This window comes from Scomber japonicus, chromosome 21, assembly GCF_027409825.1.
Source record: "Scomber japonicus isolate fScoJap1 chromosome 21, fScoJap1.pri, whole genome shotgun sequence".
Taxonomy (NCBI): Eukaryota; Metazoa; Chordata; class Actinopteri; order Scombriformes; family Scombridae; genus Scomber; species Scomber japonicus.
Genome location: NC_070598.1, coordinates 4057962 through 4068457, shown reverse-complemented (window position 1 = coordinate 4068457; position 10496 = coordinate 4057962). Strand labels below are relative to the sequence as shown.

The 10496-nt window shown below is 41.4% G+C and overlaps 1 protein-coding gene across 1 annotated transcript in view; it reads left to right on the top strand.

Moving 5' to 3' along the window:
• cacnb2a (calcium channel, voltage-dependent, beta 2a) overlaps positions 1–10496 on the top strand; it is a 36803-nt gene that overhangs the window by 24105 nt on the left and 2202 nt on the right. Inside the window, exons 8-12 of the mRNA XM_053342823.1 lie at positions 1309–1316; positions 1456–1565; positions 6475–6626; positions 9506–9601; positions 10134–10316. Of these exons, the coding sequence (XP_053198798.1) occupies positions 1309–1316; positions 1456–1565; positions 6475–6626; positions 9506–9601; positions 10134–10316 (549 nt within the window). The remainder of the gene's footprint in view (positions 1–1308; positions 1317–1455; positions 1566–6474; positions 6627–9505; positions 9602–10133; positions 10317–10496) is intronic.

Below are 10496 nucleotides of genomic sequence, written 5' to 3'. Positions count from 1 at the left end.
TTCCTTCCTTCCTTCCTCCCATCCTTCCTTCCTTCCCTCCTTCCTTCCTTCTTTCTTTCCTCCCTTCCTTCCTTCTTTCCCTCCTTCCTTCTTTCCTTCCTTCCTTCCTTCCTTCTTTCCTTCCTTCCTTCCTTCCTTCCTTCCCTCTTTCCGTCCTTCCTTCCTTCCTTCCTTAGTTAATTCCTTCCTTCTTTCCTTCCTCCCTCCCTTCCTGCCTTCCTTCCTTCCTTCCTTCCTCCCTTCCTTCCTTCCTTCCCTCCCTCCCTCCCTCCCTTCCTTCCTTCCTCCCAAACAGAACAGAAGAAGAGATGACGCAGCTCATCGTGAATAATTCGGCGACTTTTGCAGCTTTTTTTGTTTTTGTGTCTTTTAGAAACGTGACAGCAGCTCCGAATCATTTTAAACCTTTTTATCAAACCATCAGCAATTAAATCCAGTCTGCTCATTTATCACATCTACATCATCTATTCTCTCTTTCCACATTTCTCTTGTATATATATTTTTTTGTGGTGTTACTTTAATACAGGGGGGTCGAACTCATTTTCATTCAAGGGCCACATACAGAACAATTTGATCTCATGTGGGCCGGATCATTAAAAAGATGGAAGGAAGAAAGGAAGGAAAGAAGGAAGAAAGGAAGGAAATAAGAAGGGAAGGAAGGAAGGAAGGAAGGAAGGAAAGGAAGGAAGGAAAGGAGGAAAGGAAGTGAGGGAGGAAAGGAAAGAAGGAAGGAACATTGTGCTCAACCAAAAATGAAAAAAGGGGGCAACAAAAGTCAAAGTAAGGAAAGAGAAGGAAAGAAAGGCAAAAGGAAGGAGAGAAGAAAGGTAGGAAGGACAGAAGGAAGAAAGGTAGGAAGGACAGATGGGAGGAAGGACAGAAGGAAGGAAGAAAGGGAGGAAGGACAGATGGAAGGAAGGAACAAAGAAAGGATAAAAGGAAGTAGGAAGGACAGATGGAAGGAAGAAAGGGAGGGAGGACAGATGGAAGGAAGGACAGAAGGAAGAAAGGGAGGAGGAAGGACAGATGGAAGGAAGGACAGAAGGAAGAAAGGGAGGAAGGACAGATGGAAGGAAGAAAGGAAGGAAGGAACAAAGAAAGGATAAAAGGAAGTAGGAAGGACAGAAGGAAGAAGGGGAAGAAGGACAAAAGGAAGAAAGGTAGGAAGGACAAAAGGAAGAAAGGGAGGAAGGACAGATGGAAGGAAGAAAGGAAGGATGGAACAAAGAAAGGATAAAAGGAAGTAGGAAGGACAGAAGGAAAGAAGAAAGGTAGGAAGGACAGATGGAAGGAAGGAAAAGAACACAGGAAGGAAAGTGGGCCGGATTGCACCCATTGGCGGGCCGGTTCTGGCCCACGGGCCTCATGTTTGACACCTTTGTATCTCATATCACCGTCTGGTGCTTAATCCAATCTAATCTTTCTTTTCTTTTTCTTTTTTTCCCCCCTCTCCAGAATATCAATCACTCGAGTCACGGCGGACATCTCTCTTGCCAAACGCTCCGTCCTGAACAATCCCAGCAAGCACGCCATCATCGAACGCTCCAACACACGCTCAAACTTGGGTACGTCTTTTTTTTTTTTTTTTTTGTATGCCTGAGAAAGAGAGAAAGAAAGAAAGAAAGAAAGAAACATCTGGTGTTTTTATTCATAATGCTTTCAAGGAGACTCGGCTTATGTGGAAAAGGAAGGAAACGATTAAAGAAAAAACTCTTTGACAACAACAGTAATGATAACTCCTGAAAGTGGCCTCGGCTTTTTTTTTTTTTTTTTAGCTGTTGCTTTTTCTTTTTTTTTCTTCTTCGTCTGTTTGGAATGAAAAGTTCAAGAACGGCTCTGATTTTTTTTTTTTGAACCGACGAGGGTTGATTAGGGTTTAGATGTGATTAGACTGAAATAGATTTCCATGTATCGCTATAAGCATCAGTCAGGAGCCGTAGTTAGAGAGGAAGGAGAGAGGAGAGGAGGGGGCGGGGGGGGGCGGGGGGAAGGAGAGTGAGATGGAAGATGGAAGATGAAAGTACGTCACATTTTTAAATTTTCATGATTACAGGCAGCTACAATTTTAAAGGGTTTGACCTTTTTTTTAAAGGATGTCCCAGAAAAAAAAAGTCAAAATGAGCTAAAAGCAGCAGCAGCTTCAGTCCTTCACCTCTCTTTAAAGACACATCAAGACTTTAGAGCTAAAAGACTTTTATTTTAGTCAGATATGCTTAAAAAAAAAAGTCATAACGTCGCCTTTTTTCTTCGTGAAATTGTGTGAAAACTGGACAAATCTACCAAAATAAGAGCATGAAAGCAGCAGCAGCTTCAGTCCTTCACCTCTGCAGCTTTCTTTAATGATACATCAAGACTTTAGAGCTATAATGTCTTTTATCTCAGTCAGATATGCTTCAAAAAAGTGAAATAATATCTAAAAAAAGTCATTACATGGTGTTTTTCCTTCCTTAAATTGGGTGAAAATGAAACAAATTAACAAAATAAGAGCGTGAAAGCAGCAGCAGCTTCAGTCCTTTACATCTGCTGCTTTCTTTAATGATACATCAAAATTTTGTGTTTTGTGTGAAAACTGAACAAATTGACAAAATAAGAGCTAAAAGACATATTTTATTTATTATTATTATTATTTTTGTCAGACATGCTTCAAAAAAGTCAAATATTCGTCCAAAAAAAGTCATTACGTGGTGTTTTTCCTTCCTTAAATTGTGTGAAAACGAAACAAATCTAACAAAATAAGAGTTTGAAAGCAGCAGCAGCTTCATTCCTTCACCTCTCTTTAAAGACACATCAAGACTTTCAAGCTAAAATGTCTTTTATTTTAATCAGATATGCTCCAAAAAAGTAAAATAATATCTAAAAAAAGGCTTTTTCCTGCTGAGATTGTGTGAAAACTGAACAAATCTACCAAAATAAGAGCGTGAAAGACTTTGGAGCTAAAATGTCTTTTCTTTTAATCAGATGTGCTTCAAAAAAAGTGAAATAATATCTAAAAATAAAGTCATTACTTGGTGTTTTTCCTTCCTTAAATTGTGTGAAAACTACTTTTATTTTTTTAACATATGGTTTCTTATGCAAATCAAAAGTGACATTTGCGTGAAGCCAATGAAAATCCTGCATTGGAAACATCGAAGAAAGAAAGAAAAGAAAAAGAAAAGAAAAGATCTGACTCATCTGGCACATTTCAGCAGGAAAATAAGAAGTTGTTTCTCAGTTTTTGGTCCAAATGAGCCGTTTGGTTGGAAAGTTTTCACGCTATCAGTTTACTGCAGACGTTGTCGTGACTGGAAATCATGAAGCTTCATCAAGATTTGGGAAATGTGCCCCGCTGTGATATTTGGAGGGTTTTTCTTTTTTTTGTTGTTGCAGTCACGTCGTCATCTGTCGGAGAGGAGGATGTGAAAACACTGATTTTAGGAAGGAAGGAGGGACAGAAGGTGGGAAGGAAGGAGGGATGGTAGGAAGGAAGGATGGTAGGAAGGAAGGAAGGTGGGAAGGAAGGAAGAAAGGAAGGATGGTAGGAAGAAAGGACGGACAGAAGGAAGGAAGACAGGTGGGAAGGATGGTAGGAAGGAAGGAAGGACAGAAGGAAGGAAGACAGGTGGGAAGGATGGTAGGAAGAAAGGTGGGAAGGATGGTAGGAAGGAAGGAAGGACAGAAGGAAGGAAGACAGGTGGGAAGGATGGTAGGAAGAAAGGTGGGAAGGATGGTAGGAAGGAAGGAAGGACAGAAGGAAGGAAGACAGGTGGGAAGGATGGTAGGAAGAAAGGTGGGAAGGATGGTAGGAAGGAAGGAAGTTAGCAAGGAAGGATGGTAGGAAGGAAGGAAGGAGGGATGGTAGGAAGAAAGGTGGGAAGGAGGGTAGAAAGGTGGGAAAGAAGGAAGGAAGGAAGGATGGTCGGAAGGAAGGAAGGAAGGATGGTAGTTTGGAGTTTTTTTTTTTTTTGCAGTCACGTCGTCATCTGTCGGAGAGGAGGATGTGAAAACACTGATCTTAGGAAGGAAGGAAGGACAGAAGGTGGGAAGGAAGGAGGGATGGTAGGAAGGAAGGTAGGGAGGACAGAAGGAAGGAAGAAAGGTGGGAAGGATGGTAGGAAGGAAGGAAGTTAGCAAGGAAGGATGGTAGGAAGGAAGGAAGAAAGGTGGGAAAGAAGGAAGGAGGGATGGTAGGAAGGACAGAAGGAAGGAAGAAAGGTGGGAAGGAAGGACAGAAGGAAGGAAGAAAGGTGGGAAAGAAGGAAGGTAGGAAGGAAGGACAGAAGGAAGGAAGGACAGAAGGAAGAAAGGTGGGAAGGAAGAAAGGAAGGAAGGAAGGAACATTTACCCTAACAGCTGAAAACACTGATCTTAGGAAGGAAGGAAGGACAGAAGGTGGGAAGGAAGGAGGGATGGTAGAAAGGTGGGAAGGATGGTAGGAAGGATGGTAGGAAGGTGGAAAGGAAGAAAGGTGGGAAGGAAGGATGGTGGGAAGGAAGAAAGGAAGGAAGCACGGTAGGAAGGAAGGAAAGATGGTAGGAAGGAGGGAAGGTATGTAGGAAGAAAGGAAGAAAGGTGGGAAGGATGGTAGGAAGGAAGGAAGTTAGCAAGGAACGATGGTAGGACGGAAGGAAGGTATGTAGGAAGAAAGGAAGAAAGGTGGGAAGGATGGTAGGAAGGAAGGAAGTTAGCAAGGAACGATGGTAGGACGGAAGGAAGGTGGGAAGGAAGGTAGGAAGGAAGGAAGGAAGGAATGAAGAAAGGAGGTATTCTCTATTCTTCCTCCCTCCCTTTCTTTCTTTCTTTTTTCCTTTGTTCCTTCCATCTTTCCTTTGTGTCTTCTTTTCCTTCCCTTCTTCCTTCCTTCCTTTCTTCCTTCCTTCCTTCCTTCCTTCCTTCCTTCCTTCCTTCCATCTTTTTAATGATCCGGCCCACATGAGATCAAATTGAGCTGTATGTGGCCCTTGAATGAAAATGAGTTTGACTCCTCTGCTCTAAACTCTTTAAATCTCTATGAAACAGGAAAGAAAGGATCTGAGGATCTCTAAGGTTAAATATTACTATATCTTACATCACATATATTATTAATAATCAACATCACAATATGAATAAGGACATTAAATTAACATTAAATGACACAATATGGCACCAAACATGCACAAGAGACTGCAGATTTAGGCCAGGTGGAGGAAATAAAGAGAGTTTCCACATACTGGATAAAAGCTGCCAAACTTCATTAGACTAAACCAAAGCTAATGCTCCATATGACGGTGACACGAGGGTTATGATGTATTTTTGGACAATAACGGAGGAATAAGATACATTAGATTATAGTAAATTAATGGTTTGGGTCTGCACATGAGATTTATTACCAATTAGAAAAATATAGAAGAATCCAACAGACTGAAATTTATAATGTAGAATGAAGTCAAGAGGTTCACTTTCTACAAGAGCTGCTTCAAAGTTCAGTTCACAAATTTTAAAATGAAGTAGTTGATCGGTCTTTTTTTCCAAATTATTGCCACAGCTCATATAAAACCACAGACAGCAATTATTTTATCAGTTTTAACCATAGACTGTATAAAAGAAATGGACGTAACATCCGTGACGTCACCCATTGGTTTGTGGACTGCTGCTCGGAAGCCAATAGTTTCTAATCTAGGCAGCGCCATCTTGAAAATTTCAGGTGCATGCTGGGAAAAATAAAAACACGGATTCTACTTATAGGGACATGAGGCGGGGCCATGGGCGGAGCGGGGAGGTTGCTATGGTTGCGAGGGCTGGATCTCGAGGACATTGGTCAATCAACCTGTCAATCAGGACGTAGCCACGCCCTAATGCATACCCTGCTTTATCGTCACATATAAAATCAGGGAGGCCAAAATGTCCCAAATGAACATCATACTGCATTGAAGAAGGCTTTAAACTAGCGATTGAGACCATAAACACATTTTGAAAACGTTTACTGAGGTTAGAAATCAAGTGAGAAGTTGGTGAATTCTCCATTGACTTGTATAGAGACGGTCGCCCCCTGGTGGCCTTTTGATAGAATGCAGCTCTAAGTTACTTCCGCGTTGGCCTAATTTCAGAGGACCAGAACTCCCCGCCTGGTCATAACACTAAAAATATGTGGAAGGATGCAGCCCCTGAATTGGGACACAGCTAGAGTCTGAGGTAGTGCTGCTGCCTTCCTTCCTTCCTCCTGTCCTTCCTTCGTTCCTCACTTCCTCCTTTCCTTCCTTCCTTCCTTCCTTCCTCCTGTCCTTACTTCCTCCCTCTCTCCCTCCCTCTTTACTCCTGTCCTTTCTTCCTTCCTTCCTTCCTTCTTTCCTTCCTTCCTTCCTGCCTGTTTAAGGGCTAGTAAAGTTTGGAAGCTCCTTAAACATATAACAGCAGCTTGCTCAGAAACATCGATTTAAACTACAGGATTGTATGAAATAGATATCCTAAAATGATCCCATTGTCATAATATATTAACATCCATAACGATTTTATCCTTAGCGGAGGTCCAGAGTGAGATCGAGCGGATTTTCGAACTGGCTCGGACGTTACAGCTGGTTGTTCTGGACGCCGACACCATCAACCACCCGTCGCAGCTGGGAAAGACTTCGCTCGCCCCCATCATCGTCTACGTCAAGATCACCTCTCCCAAGGTGAGTAGTAAAATGAAGAGTGTTTAATACACACACACACACACACACACACACACACACACACACACACACACACACACACACACAGAGAGTTAAGAGAATAAGCTGATTTTCCCTCCGCTGTCACAGACGTATTTAACTCTGCTGGTTTATCTCTCCGGCTTGTCGACGTGTCTCTCTGCTCATAATGTGTTGGGTTTTTTTTTTTTTTGAGCTGTGACTTTTAAATAAAACATTTCAAGACGTGACTGTTTGTTGGAAAGTGAGCACGGCACGAGGGAAGGGGGTGGGGGTGGGGGGGGGGGGGGGCTGATTCACGGCTCTGACCTTCAACGTGTGTTTAAAAAAAGCCTCATGATTCAGTGATCAATAGTTCAGGTTTTTTGAGAGAGAGAGAAAATGAGAGAAGGAACAGATTTAAATCAAAAAGTCTCTTTACCACCTGTCAACTCCTGTACTGATAACTTTAAAGGGCTAATGACTGTATTTCTTATAAGATAAACTACAGCTACTACAGATGGTAAAAAAAACCTCATTAATGCCAATTTAACCCTCCTGTTGTCCTCGAGTCAAGGAAGCAAGGAAGGAAGGAAGGAAGGAAGGAAGAAGGAAGGAAAAGAGGGAGGAAGGGAGGAAAGGAAAGAAGGAAGGAAGGAAGGAGGGAGGAAGGGAGGAAAGGAAAGAAGGAAGGAAAGGAGGGAGGAAGGAAGAAGGAAGGAAGGGAGGAAAGGAAAGAAAAGAAGGAAGGAAGGTATGAAGGACAGAGGAAAGAAAGAGAGAAGGAGGGAGGAAGGAAGAAGTGAGGAAAGGAAAGAAGGAAGGAAGGAAGGTATGAAAGAAGGACAGAGGAAAGAAAAAGAGAAGGAGGGAGGAAGGAATAAGGAGGGAAGGAAGGAAGGAAGGAAAGGAGGGAGGAAGGGAGGAAAGGAAAGAAGGAAGGAAAGGGGGGAGGAAGGAAGGGAGGAAAGGAAAGAAGGAAGGAAGGTATGAAGGACAGAGGAAAAAAAGAGAGAAGGAGGGAGGGATGAAAGAAGGAAAGGAGGAAGGAAGGAAGGTATGAAGGACAGAGGAAAAAAAGAGAGAAGGAGGGAGGGAGGAAAGAAGGAAAGGAGGAAGGAAGAAGGGAGGAAAGGAAAGAAGGAAGGAAGGAAGGTATGAAAGAAGGACAGGAAAGAAAGAGAGAAGGAGGGAGGGATGAAAGAAGGAAGGAAGGAAGGAAGGAAGGAATAAGGAGGAAAGGAAAGAAGGAAGGAATGTATGAAAGAAGGACAGAGGAAAGAAAGAGAGAAGGAGGGAGGGATGAAAGAAGGAATAAGGAGGGAAGGAAGGAGGGAAGGAAAGAAGGAGGGAAGAAAGGGGGATGGAGGAAGTACAGACGGAAGGAAGGAAGGAAGGGAGGAAAGAAGAATAAGACGGGGTCAATTTGACCCGGGAGGACGACACAAGGGTTAAAGGTGTAGTTTGTAGAATTTAGTTGCATCTAGTGGAACAAACTTGGCAGAGATGGAAGATAATATTCATAAGTATGTTTTAATTACCTGAAAATGAGAATAGGTGTGTTTTTGTTACCTTTAATATCTACATAAATCATGATTTTATGAGTTTTGAAGCTGGGTTAGTGACAAATAAGGGTTGGTAAGATGAGCAATTCAAAAATATCTTAAATTTAATCTTTAATGCTTTGATGAGCTGAACTGTAGCTGTAAATATGGAGCTTTTTGTGGTAAATAAACCTCATTAATGCCTATTTAAAGGTGCAGTTTGTAGAATTTAGTTGCATCTAGTGAGACAAACTTGGCAGAGATGGAAGATATTATTCATAAGTATGTTTTAATTAGTGTAAAATCACCTGAAAATGAGAATCGTTACCTTAGAATGAGCCTTTAATATCTACATAAATCATGCTTTTATGAGTTTTGAAGCTGGCTCAGTGATAAATGAGGGTTGGAAACATGAGCAATTCAAATATATCTTAAATAAAATAGTTTTAAAAGCAGCATCAGGTTTGTTTTTGTTGGTTTTATATCATTTGAAATGATATTTGCACCATTTTTTTAACCCAAAAGTCAGACTGGATGCTCCTGAAAATGTCAAATGGTGTAACCACAAAAGAATGATGAATATTAAATATTTTATCCACCTAGAAAGAAGGATAGACAGAAAGAAAGAAAGAAGGAAAGACAGAAATAAAGAAAGAAAAGAAGTGGAGGAAGAGGAGAAAGAAAGAAAGGAAGAATTAGGAGAAAGAAAGAAAGGAGGAAAGAGGAGGAGAAAAAAGAAAGAAAGATAGATTAAGGAGGAAGAAGAGAAAGAAAGAAAGAAAGAAATGAAGAAGAGAAAGAAAGAAAGGAGGAAAGGGGGAAAGAACAAAAGATAAAGGAGGAAGAACAAAAAGAAAGAAAGATTAAGGAGGAAGAAGTGAAAGAAAGAACAAGAAGTACCGTAGTAGGAGGAAAGATAGAGGAGGTAGAAGAGAAAGGAAGGAAGGAGGTAGTAGAAAAAGAAAGAAAAAAGAATGTGTGCAAGTTATTCATACGTTTATTTTCACATTTTAACCCTTTAACCCTCCTGTTGTCCTCGAGTTAAGGAAGGAAGGGAAGAAAGGGAGGGAGGATGGAAGGAAGGGAGGGAGGAAGAGAGGAAGGAACATTTTTACCATAATCCTCTAATATATTCTCTCTAAATGGATTAAAAGCAGAAATTTGATGCTGGGTCCACAAAAAAAGAATGTGTGCAAGTTATTCATACGTTTATTTTCACATTTTAACCCTTTAAATTTGGTTACACCACATGGACACTAATAAAACATCATTGACCCTTATAAAAAAGCTTACTTATATATTAATTTAACTCTCTCTCTCTCTTTCTCTCCCCTTCAGGTGCTGCAGAGGCTCATCAAATCCAGAGGAAAGTCTCAGGCCAAACACCTCAACGTACAGATGGTGGCGGCGGACAAACTGGCCCAGTGCCCTCCTGTAAGTGACCCCCCCAAAAAAAAAAAAAATCATCTTCTACCTCGTTGTGTTCAAACTAACCGGGAGAGTTCAGCGTTCAGCTCCGTCTGGGTTTTTTTTTTTTAGCTTCATGCATATCCGAAAGCTTTTTGTAATTGCTGCCAGTTCTATTTCTGCTCTTCCATAATCTGCTTAGTTATTATTTTAGAAAATGAAGCAAGCACCCCGGGCCTTGTGAAAGTACAGGCTTAATTTAATTCAAATAGCAGTCTCCATCCTTTGGGGAATTACTGGTCTGAGAATTAATGCCTAATGCTATTTAGTGGTTAATTTAGAAGGACGTTTTTTAACATGTTTGTATATATAAGATCAGTTTGATTTCTCTGCAGGGTTTTTTTGTGTGTGTGTGTGTTTGTAGCTTTCCCAATCTTTCTTCCTCTCTTTTCTTTCTTGAACAAAGACACTTTGATTGTTAAATTACGTCCCGTCTTGTTTTCTCTTTATCTCATCGTGTCTCCTTTTCCTCTTTGATTGCGCCCTTCCCCTCTCTCAGGAGATGTTTGACATCATCCTAGATGAGAACCAGCTGGAGGACGCGTGTGAGCATATGGCCGATTACCTGGAGGCCTACTGGAAAAGCACTCACCCAACCAGCTGCAACCCTCCCAACCCACTGCTAACAAAGCTGCCCACGGCCACTTTACCCTCCAGCCCGGCCCCGGTCTCCGTCGTGCAGGTACAGGGAGGGTTTGGGACACTTGTGGCTTAGCTGTAGAGATAAACAAGACAGGAAGTAGTGCTAAATGTTTAAAGTCTGTGTAAAGAAAGAATAAATATGTGTTCTGAGTTTGACATACCACAGAAAAGTGTGTTGTTAACCACCCTGCCAAATTTGAATGATTAAAAAAAATCATAT